At 37.7% G+C, this 14,970-nt stretch overlaps 1 protein-coding gene across 2 annotated transcripts in view; it reads right to left on the reverse strand.

The window, feature by feature from the left end:
• Positions 1–14,970, reverse strand: part of LOC112051980 (CKLF-like MARVEL transmembrane domain-containing protein 4) — a 51,309-nt gene that overhangs the window by 3,737 nt on the left and 32,602 nt on the right. The window contains exons 3-4 of one of the 2 annotated variants that reach the window (XM_052881466.1): positions 3,598–3,723; positions 566–754 (exon numbers count right to left, since the gene is read on the reverse strand). In XM_052881466.1, the coding sequence (XP_052737426.1) occupies positions 566–754; positions 3,598–3,723 (315 nt within the window). Of the gene's footprint in view, positions 1–565; positions 755–3,597; positions 3,724–9,737; positions 12,238–14,807; positions 14,910–14,970 lie in introns of those variants that run through there. The other variant, XM_024090854.2, reaches the window with a different exon arrangement.

Raw genomic sequence — 14,970 nt, forward strand, 5'->3', positions numbered from 1 at the left:
TAAATAACCTTCTCTGCTCGTGTTGTTCTCCCTGCCCAGCCAAATTTGGTAAGATCCTACTAGAGCAGCTTTGGATACCCGTTCTACTAGTAATATAGAACTTGCTGCAGTTCTAGTGAGACCAATGTAATATTTTAAAACGTAAAGTTCAAAAACGTATTTTTGGATATTTTGAATTTTCTATTCATCTTGTTCCCAATTGTCAGACACTTAATCCTTTCTGGCAACACGTTAAAAAAAGAGTTTCAAAGATTAAGAGAAACTCTGAACGAAGGATTGCTATGAAGCTTTGGTAACTATCACAGTCCAATAGAATACCGAATTTGTATTTATTATCGATACGTATACTGCCTCGTCGATCCAGAGTGGCCTATGTGTGATATCATGCACATCGCGACCAACACACGAATAGTTTTATTTAGTCAGTAGCTGATATTAACCCACCAACCGCCATTGCCATTGCCAGCGTGGTCGGTCTAAGTTTCATATCCACTCTCTTTTATAGAGAGAGCTTTGTTCTGTGGTGCAGTCATTAAATAAGCTAATAATTATGGTGAAGACTTACATATATCGTTTTGGATATCATAGAGGCCGTGGTGAACGATATGAGACACGACAGTAAGAGACAAAATGTGCCGATGAGGAACGTGACGGACGTTAACAGGTAGAACAGCTCGGGCTTCTGTCCGTTATACCGGCTGTAGCCCGGCTCTAAGTAGTAGCCCACGACGCCTACGCATGCTGCTCCCAGCAACTGAAACGATACCACAAAATTGATTAGAAACTGAATTTTCAATACCTAGCTGATTTTAAAGGGGCTGTCTCCAGGCCATGAGTTTTTAGGTTCGATCTTTGCCCACTGCGGCATATATTTTATACACATTTTATGAAAATCAACATCAACACCAGTCTAATTTCTTTATATTTAACGTTCAGTTAACGCCATCTTTCTTAATTGGTCCAGGTCTGGCTGGTGGGAGGCTTCGGCCGTGCCTAGTTACCACCCTACCGGCAAAGACGTACCGCCAAGCGATTTAGCGTTCCGGTACGATGCCGTGTAGAAACCGAAAGGGGTGTGGATTTTCGTCCTCCTCCTAACAAGTTAGCCCGCTTCCATCTTAGACTGCATCATCACTTACCATCAGGTAAGATTGTAGTCAAGGGCTAACTTGTAAATAATAAAAAAAAAAGAAAAAACATAGACAATACACTATCTAGCTCCAAAGAAAGCAAACCCATAGCTTGTGTTATGGGTATAAATAGCTCAGTTCTTACTAAGTACACTTAACTACTATATTTAAATTCTTGTACCTATAATGTACTAGCGAATCCGGTCAAGCTTCGCTTTGAGTTATGTTATGTGCACTTCTTCCTACCATAGCCCTAATCTACCCCTATCCTATCCTACTCCTACACTATCCCTACCACTAACTACTATTATGTAAAATAGGTTACGTTAGTTAAACATCTGATATTCTGCTTCGCCGCGCCGTTTCAGCACCATCGACTAAATATAGCTGCCGGTGTGTATTTACCCACAAAACATTACGCATTCAGACGTGCTGCGATGATAATTTTATATTATAGATCGGTTACGTCCCTACAAAATCACCGGAAAAAGTGATCCAAATAATAGGCTAGAACACTGAGCGCACACGTGCACAATTATATCTTTAATTCCTTTATATATTTACGTATATATAGTTTTTACACTTCCTGAACACACACCTCGACTATTTAGGTATTATTTATACATATAAATAACGTACGTTGTTGACCACAAATAACATTAAGTTGTGTATAAGTTTTCTCTTTTGAGCGCCTCATTTTTCATGCGCTAGTAACACATCTTAACAGTATTTAATATCATTGGCCAATGGCCACCTATATAAAACTATTAATTACTAGCAGAAGCCTTGCGGTCTTGCGATCTAACCACGTAGTTCCCGTTCCCGTGGGAATACGGGGATAAAATATAGCCTATGTTGCTCGGTTAATATGTAGCTTTCAATTGGTATTTGAATTTTCAAAATCGGTTCAGATAATCCAGAGATTACCCACTACAACTTCACAAGCTTATAACTCTATACGTCTGAACCTAAAATTCTCTAACTCTTATCAAACAGACACATATATACTAAAAACTCTAGGATAAAATATCCTAGAGTTTTTAGTGAATTAAAAAAAATACCTAAATCAGTTTAGGCTACACCGATGGCTAAAAAGTAGGTAAAAGCGTAATAAACAAACTCACATTCGTATTAATATTAAAAGACTAGCGGACGCCCGTACGGGTGAAGTTCAGTTTATTGCAAATACCGCGGGAACCACCAGAAATACTATTGATTTTCCGGGATAAAAGTAGCCTATCTTCCAGTGAAAGTCCCACTAAAGTCCGTGCAGCTTTTAAATATTAGCCCGGACAAACACAGCCAGACAAAAATATTCAAAAGCCTGGTTTGTGGTTTGGTATCGTGAAAATAACTAAGTATGAGAACTTGACTCTTGAGAATCTTGAAATCACAGACAGACACTTCATTTTTATTACTAGCGGACGCCTGTGACTTCGTCCGCCCTCAGACCTCTATAATATCTAGCCGGCCCTATCGCAAAATATGTTCTTAGCGGATATCAACTAACTATAGACTACCTCCCTGCCAAATTTCATTTTTGTACGTCAAGTGATTTTCAAGATTTCGCCTATAAATTAAGAAAGATACCGCCATTATTTTGTCACTTGTACCGCACCCCGCGCCTCTCGAACCCGACGACACAAACAATAGTGACGCGACGATGACATCATTCCGCAATGTTTCAAGGACACTCGCAAGGAAATTAGACAACTTTATATACCAAAATACATTAGACCTTCATAATATCCTATTTAAATGTATTCAACGGTAATAAATATAGTAGGTATCTAGATATAATTGTTATCATAGGTAATGAAGCCATGTTGACTGACGATAAACAGTCAGTCAGTCACTGAACGCGCTTCAGTAAATAAACTCGTCATCAGTTATTATCGTTATTTTGCTAACTGTCTGTTCGTGGTAATGAAGTGATCGCGAAAAAACTCTATAGGTACCTACGTACTCGAAGAGTTAAAGATGTAATCTGTAGCACTATTTTTTTTGTCACGGCGGGGAAATCTCTTTCTAAGATACCAGACTTGGTTGCGACCGTCATTGCATATTGGTAGGCTCCGGGACTTTACACAAACTTGCTGGTGCCTAATCCGGTTGCATTTTGCCTCTAGTGCTCGTCTAAGAGAAAGAAATTAGTTCTGCTACTACCACGTATAGCAGCTTATGCCACTCTAATCTCTCGGTGTCACAGATTAGCATTATGTACCTATCTATTTAATAAATAGCCCCTTTACATATAAGGAAGGTTCTTAAAAAATATTTTTCAAGATTTTATTAATGTATGAATACATCACATCTTTAACTCGTGCCGAATAACAGCTTTCTAGTAGTAGTAATAGTCTGTAGTTGTAGTAGTCGCGGACAGACTGACAAACGGACATGGCGAAACTATAAGGGTTTCCACATCAACAAGACTACGGAACCCTAAAATGAGAGCAAAGGTATTCACCAGTTGCGTAAGCTTCAGTAGCCCCGGCAACGTGCCCAGGTAGCCTGTGTTGACGAACAGCGCGCTGCCTGACGTCGTGGTCGTGGTCCGGGTGATGGTCACCGAGTGCGACATGATGGACTGAAGCTGGAACGGTAGTCATACAACAATGAGTATATAGTAATCAGTGGCGTGCTCAGGGTTTATAACTAGAGCAGACACTATTATGTACTTACAAATTGCACAAAATGGAAAATTCCTACTCCAATCATCATCATTATCAACCCATATTCGGCTCACTGCTGAGCTCGAGTATCGTCTCAGAATGAGAGTGGTTAAGCCAGTAGTCCACCACGCTGGTCCATTGCGGAATGGCAGACTTCACACCCGCAGACAATTAAGAAAATTCTCTGATATGCAGGTTTTTACTTCACCGCTTGAGACACGTGGTATTTAATTTCTCACAATGCACACAACTGAAAAGTTGGAGGTGCATGCCCCGGACCGGGTTCGAACCCACATCCTCTGGAACCGGAGGCAGAGGTCATATCCACTGGGCTATCACAGCTCATACCACTCTAATACAGTATCGTAATGTGTCCTCAGCGCATTTGTGCTTCTATGAAGTGCACTACTGATAGTAGTATCTTCAACGGACAACAGGCATAAATACAATACGCCTACAATAACCAAACTAGATTTAAACTCTGACGATAAATTCCATAATTCATCATAATATCAGCCGATGGACGTCCACTGCAGGGCATAGGCCTTTTATAGGGACTTCCAAACATCACGATCCTGAGCCGCCCACATCCAGCGAATCCCTCGGCTTGATATCGTTAGTCCACCTGGTGGCGGGTCGAGGGTTCCAATTCCCATATTAATTTCATGTATTTTTTTACAGTGGTAGTAAAAGTTAGATACACGTCAATAGAATTAAAGATGCTAATGCGAGAGAGAATATACAGACAGACAGACAAAAATTTTAATAGCATTTTTGGCATCAGAGGGCATAGTGGCAGTTTCATAATGTTACTATCGCGTTAACGTAAACACGAATTTCTAAGGAATTGAAACTGCGCCATCTAGTAGCACTACTGCACAACTGTTTCAATTCCATATAAATTCGCGTTTACGTTAACGCGATAGTAACAGTATGAAAAAATTAAAAACTCCCACTAGGCACACTTTAGATCACTAATCACCCCCTGATAGTTATTTTGGAAATAAATTTCTTGTACAGAATTGACCTCTCTACAGATTTATTATAAGTAAAGATAACTTAGTCTAATTTACTGAACTATAAGAATTGTATCATTGACATCCAACTGGCATCACTACTCCCCATTTCGACAATGTCATAGCATTTGCCCCAGAATTTCAAGGGCTTTCTATATGAATCGGTAAAAATGATCGAGAAGAAAGGTACGAGTAGGTACTTAAATGGTGTCATCACCGAAACCGGCGTGCTAGGTCGACCAGTCGGCGGCCGCAAGGTTTATAAGCCGAGGTCGCCTGCTGCCGCGAATAAATAAACTGCACATTTCAGTGGAAGTACCTACTTGATCGCTTGCTTCAGATCATCACGTACCGAAATAAAACCAGAAGCTCATTTCATAAACATAAAACAACTGAGAAAAGTTAAATATATCAAAATCATTAAGTACCATGGAAAAATAACAAGACATACTAAAAACCGTTAAATTGATTTAGCTAATAATAGTAATCAAGACAAACGTACTGCCTAGAAATTATAATACTACTCATCCCTGAAATTAATGCAAGGAAAAATTCATAGATATTTGATCAGTAGTTTCTGAGAAGAGTGGATACAGAGCTTCCAAGCCTACAAGGAAAAATAAAATTAATATAGCCCAATTTTGTGATGATACCATTTAGTTAGTACCAACGTTGGATTAGTCAATAAGGAAATAACTACGAATAATTAGGTACCTCAATGGTCCAGTGAATGTATAATGAGACGCTCTAATAGCGTCTATAAATTCAATTCCTGGTTCTGGGCTTTGAAATATTGAGCTTTTTTCAATCAGTAAAAAGTCGCGAAGGTGGTTTATTTGGTACGAACGCTGGATTAGTGAATAAGGAAATAACTACGAATAATTAGGTACCTCGATGGTCCAGTGAATGTATTATGAGACGCTCTAATAGCGTCTATAGGTTCAATAACTGGTTCTGAGCTTTGAAATATTGTGCTTTTTTCAATCAAGAAATTATCAGTAAAAAGTCGCGAAGGTGGTAGACCATACCAATCTACCAATATTTCCTTAAATGAAATCAATATGATGACATAAAAAAGTAAAGATTAATAGATTTATTAGATACAAACAGCTCCAGTAAATTTAAATAGAGCTTTTATCGTCTTTTCAGCTACAAAAAGCCACGTTTAACTACCTATATGTCTGAGTACATCAATCAAACGTTTCGCAACAATGAATCATTATACTATTATCTCATTCTCTTAATTGTTGTGCGACTTGTAGTTTTTGTTAATGGATTTGTCAACAACTAGGTTACAACACGACGTATTTCGAAACACTGACTCAACTGTTAAATATAACTCCGGACTCTAACAAAATAGACAGCAATACTTGTATTGTTCCGTGAAAAGGGACGTAAAATGATATAAAAATAATCTATGTACTCACGATATCTTATCTGCTTCCAGCTGGTGACCAAAGAAATAAAAGAACTGTGACCACGTGAACACCACAGGGCGTCTCCGACCGAATGCACGACCCACGTTCCGCGTTCGACGGAGGATCTGAGTCACTGTTTGGCGCATGCGAAGGATTAACGTCAGACGTTTATCGGAATTACATATGAAGTGCAATGTTCTCTGTATTTAACTCAATAATTGCCTCATTGGTCCAGTTGTAATCGCAGGGCAGGCAGGACTCGTCAGATCATGAGATACCAGGTCTCGAGGCGAGCTAAGACTATGAAAAAATTAGTTTTTCTTTCTTCCAAAAAATCTCATTAGTAATCCAGTGTGATAGGAGGTTGGTGGAGTTATAATCACAACACTGTTTCTAGTATACGTTAAGCCGTCGGTCTCAGAAATTATTATTAAAATCTTTTAGTTGTCATTATCACCCTGAGCCCTCATTCTGCGTTGTTGCAGCTTTCCTTTAAAAAGAGTTTGCCTGTCTTATACCTGTAGTGGGCAATAATTCAAGAATGATTACACTACGTACCTACTGACGTTTTTAATTTTTTCAAGAAACTGGTTTACTGTAGGTAGGTACCTGCTTGACTGTACAAATTTTGACTGATTAGAATCTGCCACTGATAAAATTCAAATCTATTTCGGGCGTCGACTTTCAGCATCTTTCTTTGAGAATCCATCAACTTCGACATATGCACAGTGCACACCTTTAAACTTTGGCGAACGTCCAAAATTACCATCAGAATTCAGTATCATGTAAATTCAACCCTGCACACTATATGTGCAGGTATCACATTGCTAATAGATATCTACCTAAGTAACTTCTTCGTCACTTCAGTCTTGACAGAGTGGTCGTGGTGGACACTTAGCTCTTCTAGTACGTACGTATAGTTCGTCGTCGTCTTCATCAACTCAAATTTGGCTCACTGCTGAGCACTCTCCTCTCAGAATGCGAGGAGTTAGGCCAATAGTCCACCACACTGGCCCAATGCGGATTTCCTCACGGTGTGAGACACGTGATATTTAATTTCTTAAAAACGCACATAGGTAACCAAAAGTTTGAGGTACATGCTCCGGACCGGATTCGAACCTAGGCCCTCCGGAAACGGAGACAAAGGTCATATACACTGGGCTATCACGGCTCTATCACGTAAAGGTACGTGGAGCGAACCATTGAATGCGCTTTTGATTTGGTCAGTCCAGCCCAATGATGACCTGCCACGCGGTATTGTGCCTTCGACCTTTCGTACCTACCTAAGTAACACCTTCTATTATAGGCTCTATGTCTATAACGACAAGTATACTACATATAAACAAGTCTCAAAAATAACACACTCAGTAGAAAAAAGAATCATACGTCTAACAGTTAGCACCCTCAATTCTTTCAGGCATGGACTATGTTACCTAGGTAGGAAAGAGCTATGTAGGTACCTGTAATATCACTGGCAACTATAATTTCTAAACATAAAAGACAGCGATAATAATAATCTCAACGGCTTACATTAAAGATTGGTCTAAATCTAAATCTAAGAGCTCATCTATAAGAGCTTTGTTCAGTGTGCCTAGTGGGAGTTTTCAATATTTTCATACTGTTACTGAATTGAAACAGTTGTGCAGTAGTGCCACTAGATGGCGCTGTTTCAATTCCTTAGAAATTCGCGTTTACGTTTCGTGACGGTAACAGTATCAAACTACCATTAGGCCCTCAGAAGTAAATATAGAAGCACGTAAACCTAACCTGTCTAAATTCGTCATGCACAATGTAGGACGTTTTGACAGACTCCGTGGCGCAGTGGTATGCGCGATGGATTTACTAGACGGTTCGATCCTCGATTGGGGCTTTCTTAATAGGTTCAGGTCTGACTGGTGGAAGGCTTCCGCCGTAGCTTATTACCACCGTACCAACAAAGAGGTACCGCCAAGTGATTTAGCATTCCGGTACGATGTCGTATAGAAACCGAAAGGAGTGTGGATTTCATCCTACTCCTAACAAGTTAGCCCGCTTCCATCTTAGATTGCATCATCACTTACCATCAGGTGAGATTGTAGTTAAGGGCTAACTTTTTTCAGAATAAAAAAAATGTTACTTGCGTGCCATGGGCAACGTTATTCTGCTAATGGTGACAGTTCACTTAAATATGAAGTGGACCTATAGCATCTTCTACAAATTACGAAGGTTGCTAAATGTGGCGATTTTCCAAACATAGCAGTGAATTGCTAAAAAAAAAGAAATGCTGAAATGGGTATTTTTTTTTTTTTTTTTTAATTCTTTACAAATTAGCCCTTGACTACTCTCACCTGATGGTACAGTGATGATGCAGTCTAAGATGGAAGCGGGCTAACTTGTTAGGAGGAGGATGAAAATCCACACCCCTTTCGGTTTCTACACGGCATCGTATATCGGGTATATTAAAAACTAGCGGACCTGGCCAAGCTTCGCTTTTATTTACCCCATTGGCTAGTTGACAGTTCTGCAGCAATCTATAGGCCATCGGCGATAGAGTTTTAACACATAAACATATGTACGAAGATTTAAGTAAGTCAGTATGAAAGTATTTTTCACCACCCAGGTAAAACTGCTTAACAAAACCAGGGTCCGTAGCCAAGTTAGGCACACATCAATTTGCTTGTAAAAAAAAGTAAAAAAATAGGCGCTGGGAGGTAATGAGTGTACAATTCGAGGACCGCATTCTGTTTACAGTTTTAAACATTAATATGCATGCTTTTCTGAATTCACAGCGCGTCAGCCTATCGGTTTATGTAATTCCCGTACATTTTCAGGTTTTCGAAGAGTTGGCGTTTGAAAGAGAATTGAAGTGTAACTTGGCTACTGACCGTGGTCCTATGCACTTCTTACAATATTGTTACGTATAAGTTTATCTACTCAATGTCGTAGCTACCAAGGGGCTCGATGCAATGCCCCGGCCCCCAAGCTCAGGGGGCCTCGAATCCTTACCAGAAAATTGTGATCGAACTGAACCTGGAAAATTTCGAAAACAAAAAAGAGTTGATGAATATTATTAGTTGATAAAACCTAACCAGTTTAGATAGTAGTGGGGCCCTATTTTTTATTTGCACCAGGGCCCTTGGTTACCTAGCTACGCCACTGTATCTACCTATACTAAAGCCAAACTTAGTGTGAAATGTCTATCAATAAACTAATTTCAGTCATTTTCAGCCAGTCATTTTACACCTCATAATGATTTTAATTAACTTGTTCCTAAATTAATGACAACTTTGATTAGTACGCTTAGAACATTGAGAAATAGTTATAATTATCTTTAGAAAAATATTTAAAAAAAGAAATACCTAATTTATTTACATGATAAATAAATTAGGTACCTATAAAATAACGTGCATTCTTTCTTTCTTACCTTCATTCTTAATTTGATAATAAATATTCCATATCGAGTTTGGCTCGAATTAATTGATAAAACCTTTTTTTGGATCGATTTCAAATGAAAAATGGTAATTAAATGTTAACACGTGTTTATTAAATCTTTACATATTAATTAAATTAAACTATTGTGTATTATATCCCTCACACACTAACATAAGGTACTTAGGTATGAAATTAACTTACATTTCATAATTTAACAACAACTGCCACATTTTATGTTTAACACGTAATAGGTAGGTACCTACCTACTTATCGGAATTCAAAAATATATGGTTCATAATGGTACTCATATAAACTCTACTCTGCACTTTACAAACGTTAAAAATTCTGGCATATAGTTTTCAGTACACTTATTATAAATTTTATATCAGTTGAATATTGTAATTAAGTTAGCGGCACAACCTTTAATAAAAATTAAGAATCATATATGAATTTGTAGTTAGAAATTTCTATGCAGGTATGTACACATTAATGACTAAGAATAGTGTCTCATTTCCAATTTGCACAAGATTTTGAAATATCCAACGTAAATTACTATGTATTTCCGTCAGCTGGAGATATAGTAGGCAATAGGCATAGATAATAGAGCAGGGTTTGAAGCTAAACTACTTATCAACAATCACACTACACTCGTAGTTTCTCATTACTACTTTGCCCAAGGTTTTCGGATAGGTACCGAACGAGAAAATACTAAATAGTACCTAGTACTAGACTAGTACCTTGAAGTTTTCTAGGTATGATTTATATGCAAATCAATGAAATATTATATTTTCACCATACGAATAGAATCCTACGCATCCCATCTAAGTATTATATTACAAGATAACAAAATTAACAGAATCCACCCATCATATCCAGTCCACCTATTCTCGTTTACTCATGTTACGCCACTTGAAAGTTAACACCATTCCAGGGTCCTCAGAATCCTGAGTCACCGTAAAAAAGTGGTGTAAACAAAATCATATCAACAACATTATATCTTCGCTACTAAAGTAATGTTCAGTAGGTTCACATGGTTATAAGAGTAATAGTAACTTTTCTGCAGTCTGAACTACAAAAAAATATTGCTGGTTTTTTGATTGGTGTATTTTAAAATGAATGAGAGTGGGTACAATAAATACTATACAGCTGTTAATTTTAACAGATTATACCTATGCGGACGGGCTTTACATATAACAATAAAATGACAATGTGCTTAAAATGCGTCTCGAAAAAGTTTACATGTAAACCATTTACGTAATATGCTATGCTAGTGCCTCTAACATATGATTTTAAATTATTTCACGTAGAGTCAAACGAAGTCTTCAAACAATATTTAGGTATAAATAATTATCAAAAAAGTGGTGTTAATGAGACTAGCTTTATTAACATAATATGCAATAACTTTGACCATGAAAGCAAAGTGCCGAAGCCAAATGCCTTGTTGACACAAGAGACAAAATTAGCGATGAAGAACGGTGGTGTTATAGGTAAAGAGGTAAATAAGTTGGTTATCCAGAGACATTCATTTGTTTGCTGACAATTTTAAATTATTTAACCTAAGTACCTCTTTTACCGATAAAATCACCGATTATTGTGTTCGTAATTAAGAAATGCAGTGGCGTAACTATAACGTCCGTGGCCTTAGCAAATTCATTGCATGAGGCCCCAGAAAAAGCGCGTTATTTTTTTAAACATTTGATTACATATAAGTTCGCGGCGCACCTTTACGGGTCGGGGGCCCCGTCGAGCTAGGGGCCCGCGGCAATTTGCCGGACCTGTCCCCTATAGTTACGCGACTGATGAAATACCTACCTAGAAATGAAGATTAAGAAGTCTTAAAGTAAATAATACATGTAAAGACACATCAGAAATCAAACATATCCCATTTAACTTCACAGTATGAATATACATTTCAGTCACCCAATAGTTAAGTAAGTAGATATGTAATGCACTCGTTATGTTATAATACCTCTCGAACCACCTACAAAAATGTATTATGTGCAATAGCAGTTTCAAAAACCTGTTTCACTAAAATTATACCAAAAGTCGATTCTTGTAACAGGTAAAAAAGAAGCATTGTCTTTTTGAATAGAACTGATTTCCCACAATTAAATATTAAGCTTAGTAAAAAAATCAATGCATACACATTACACACATGTTTCATGGACGTTGAAAAGTATTACATAGAATATAAATAAGCCGAAATATGTCCTAACCTAAGTGAAAAATGGTGCCTTTTGAATTTTATGGCCGTTTAAATGTTTCTTACAAAATATTATTAAAATATATTAGACTTTGAAAGATTTTAGAGTCTTTATAATGATATAATAATCTCTAATAATAAGATTTAATACAAATTTGTATTTTCGTCGAAATATTACTTAATATTATGATTTTATTCAACGACTGTACAAAAGATAAAGTTTTCGTGTAATAAAATTAAAAACAACAATTAATGATTTATTGTTCTCGATGATCCACCGGGGGCCCTTCACGCCGCGCCCGCCGCGGTGCTGCTGCCGCTCCTGTGCTCCTGGTACAGTAGGTACGAGCTGGCGGCGTACGCCAGGGTGTTGAAGATACCGAACACCTGCATGACAAAGAAGTTCATTGTAAATTAAATTCAAAATTCATTAATTAAAAGTAAATACTATACTTAAATATACGGGCGAAATCTGCCAATCCGCATTGGGCCAGCGTCGTGGACTATTGGCCTAAGCCGTCTCATTCTGCGAAGAGACTCGTGCTCAGCAGTGAGCCGAATATGAGTTTATGATGATGATGACTATACTTAAGTTAAACTCCAGGTGCACTGTTTACCAACAAACAAATTAAATATAAGGGTAGGTATAGTATAAGTCGCTAGTACCTAATTTCACACCTAATAATAATAATAAATAAGATTATATTTCAAAATCTAATCTTTTGACGTAATTGGATGATTATGATACTTCATCTTCTTTATGCTATTATCATCTTGCTTTACTATTAGCGTAGGTACGCTACTCTTAACTTTTATACAATTTAAAAATTTGTCATCATCCCTATTAGTTACAATATAGTTTGAATTACATTTTATAAAAAAAAACAATATACAATTTAAAATAAATAAGTGTCAACCAATAGCGGCTGAGTAGTCCCAGTCCTAACTTTTTAGTCCCAACGCAATGAGATACACCACGAACGCCAGATAAAGCGATATTTCCGGTTGCGCTGCTATTGGTTTACATTTGTCTATTTTTCTTCACGAGATATTTCGTTTGATCGCAAATAAGACCTTCTTGTTGTCATGTCTACGAATTTGTGGTTATTTTCGTATCGTTTTTTTGTACACACTGATGAGCGAAACAATTCTAATCTTCTCTAGAAGTTTTTTAAAATTAGTTGATAAGTAACCGTAAATCGGTGTATACTTATTTCGTTAGCAAAAAGGTAACTTTACGTCACGTACTCACGTAGATAGGTTAGGACCTTCCTACCTATTTACGTTATATTACCAACGTGGTACGGTTAATACCTATTTTAAAGAACAAATCTATTTTCAACTCATCACACGTCTGTCCGTATACAAAGACTAAAAGGTTTCGTAATTTGATGCTCGATTGTTTATTTATCGATACACAACTTTAACAGCAACACCACGGTCAACGAAATTGGCCTTGGAAATAGAACACGTATTAATAAAATTGTTGAGAGGCTCATAATACTGTCTAATAGTTCATAAACACCCGGAAGGCCTGTTTATTAAACTCATAACTGTTTATTGAATCCGTGCTAATTTTTAAAAATACACATTTATTTGGTAACTTTCGTCTTTTTGAAAGTTAATTAACTGGTACAAGGATATCCCAGTTAGTTTCGAGGAGGAGGTTATCAATTCGTCGGAATTTTACTAGTACTTTAGCAGTATGAATGTATTATATTCAAATAGGCTCACTTTACAAGCTTTATTAGGGGTGATAAGTAAAATCGAAAACTTAAAAGGACAGTTACAAAACCTGGTTCAAATCGTCATACAGAGATTAATGACACCCATTTAATCTCGATTCTTTTGTTGAAGTTACCTAATTTTGAACTTGGGTTCCCATTTTCAAGGGACTTTAAAAAAAAGGAGGTTATTAACTCGACCCGCATGTATGTAATAATATCAGAATTGCACACTTTTTGTATATCATAGCTTCTAAACCAAATTTTATAAACGAGTATGTTTGTATGACTATAGGACTATAGGTCCGATTACAATTTTTTTCAGTTGGTCTAGGGATACTCGCTACTAATCGATAAGGCCGCCTTTTGTCATTTACTTTTTGATATGTTTCTGTTTCGCTTATAATTATAGTGTACAAATAAAGTGTATAAAATAAATACTCCAACTAGGGAAACAGTGCACCTTACATCAAAATCGGTTTATTAGTCTTTGAGATTATAGAGTTAAGCATATTTGAAATCGGTTAGTTTTAAGCAGCTTCAGCCGTATCAATGATACGGGGCCCCAGGACTACAGGGACGCCTTAAGTGTGAAAGCAATAATTGGTTAAATTTAATCCACAATCTCTCTTAAACTGGTGCTTTCCGGAGAAAAATACATAAAACACTGCTAAAGAGATTTTCGGGATTTGCCGCTCGTCTATTAGGCCCCCCAACTAATTGTAATACAGGGCCCTTCCAAGGCAAGCTACGCCACTGGTTTTAAGTCATTCGTGTAACAAATGGCCAATGGCGTGCACTTTCGTCGTTATCAACCCATATACGGCTCACTGCTGAGCTCTACCCCTCTCAGAATGAGGGGAGTTAGGCCAATAGTCCACTACGCTGGCCCAATGCGGATTGGCAGACTTCACACACGCAGAGAATTAAGAAATTCTCTGGTGTGCAGGTTTCCTCACCATGTTTTCCTTTACCGTTCGAGACACGTGATATTTAATTTCTTAAAATGCACACAACTGAAAAGTTGGAGGTGCATGCCCCGGACTGGATTCGAACCCACACTCTCCGGAATCGGAGGCAGAGGTCATTGCCTACCCTGAGGACTCAATACGATACTGTATTGAAAAACGAATTGTCCTTTTTGTACAGATTGCAAGCGTAGTGCCTACCCTAGTTAAAAGCCTTGAACACGCGACTGCATTATGGCTTTATGGTACTATACGAGTTACTTACAGCAGCTGCGACGTTGCGGCCGTAGTTGCCGTACACGGATGTGAACATCACGATGAAGGCGATGAAGTAGAACAGCGTCTCCACGCCCGTGCTGATGAGCTCCTGGAAACATTGAAAACTTGATTGTAGAAAAATCCAGACAGAAACATTAATAAGCATTACT

This window comes from Bicyclus anynana, chromosome 5, assembly GCF_947172395.1.
Source record: "Bicyclus anynana chromosome 5, ilBicAnyn1.1, whole genome shotgun sequence".
In the NCBI taxonomy this organism is placed as follows: domain Eukaryota; kingdom Metazoa; phylum Arthropoda; class Insecta; order Lepidoptera; family Nymphalidae; genus Bicyclus; species Bicyclus anynana.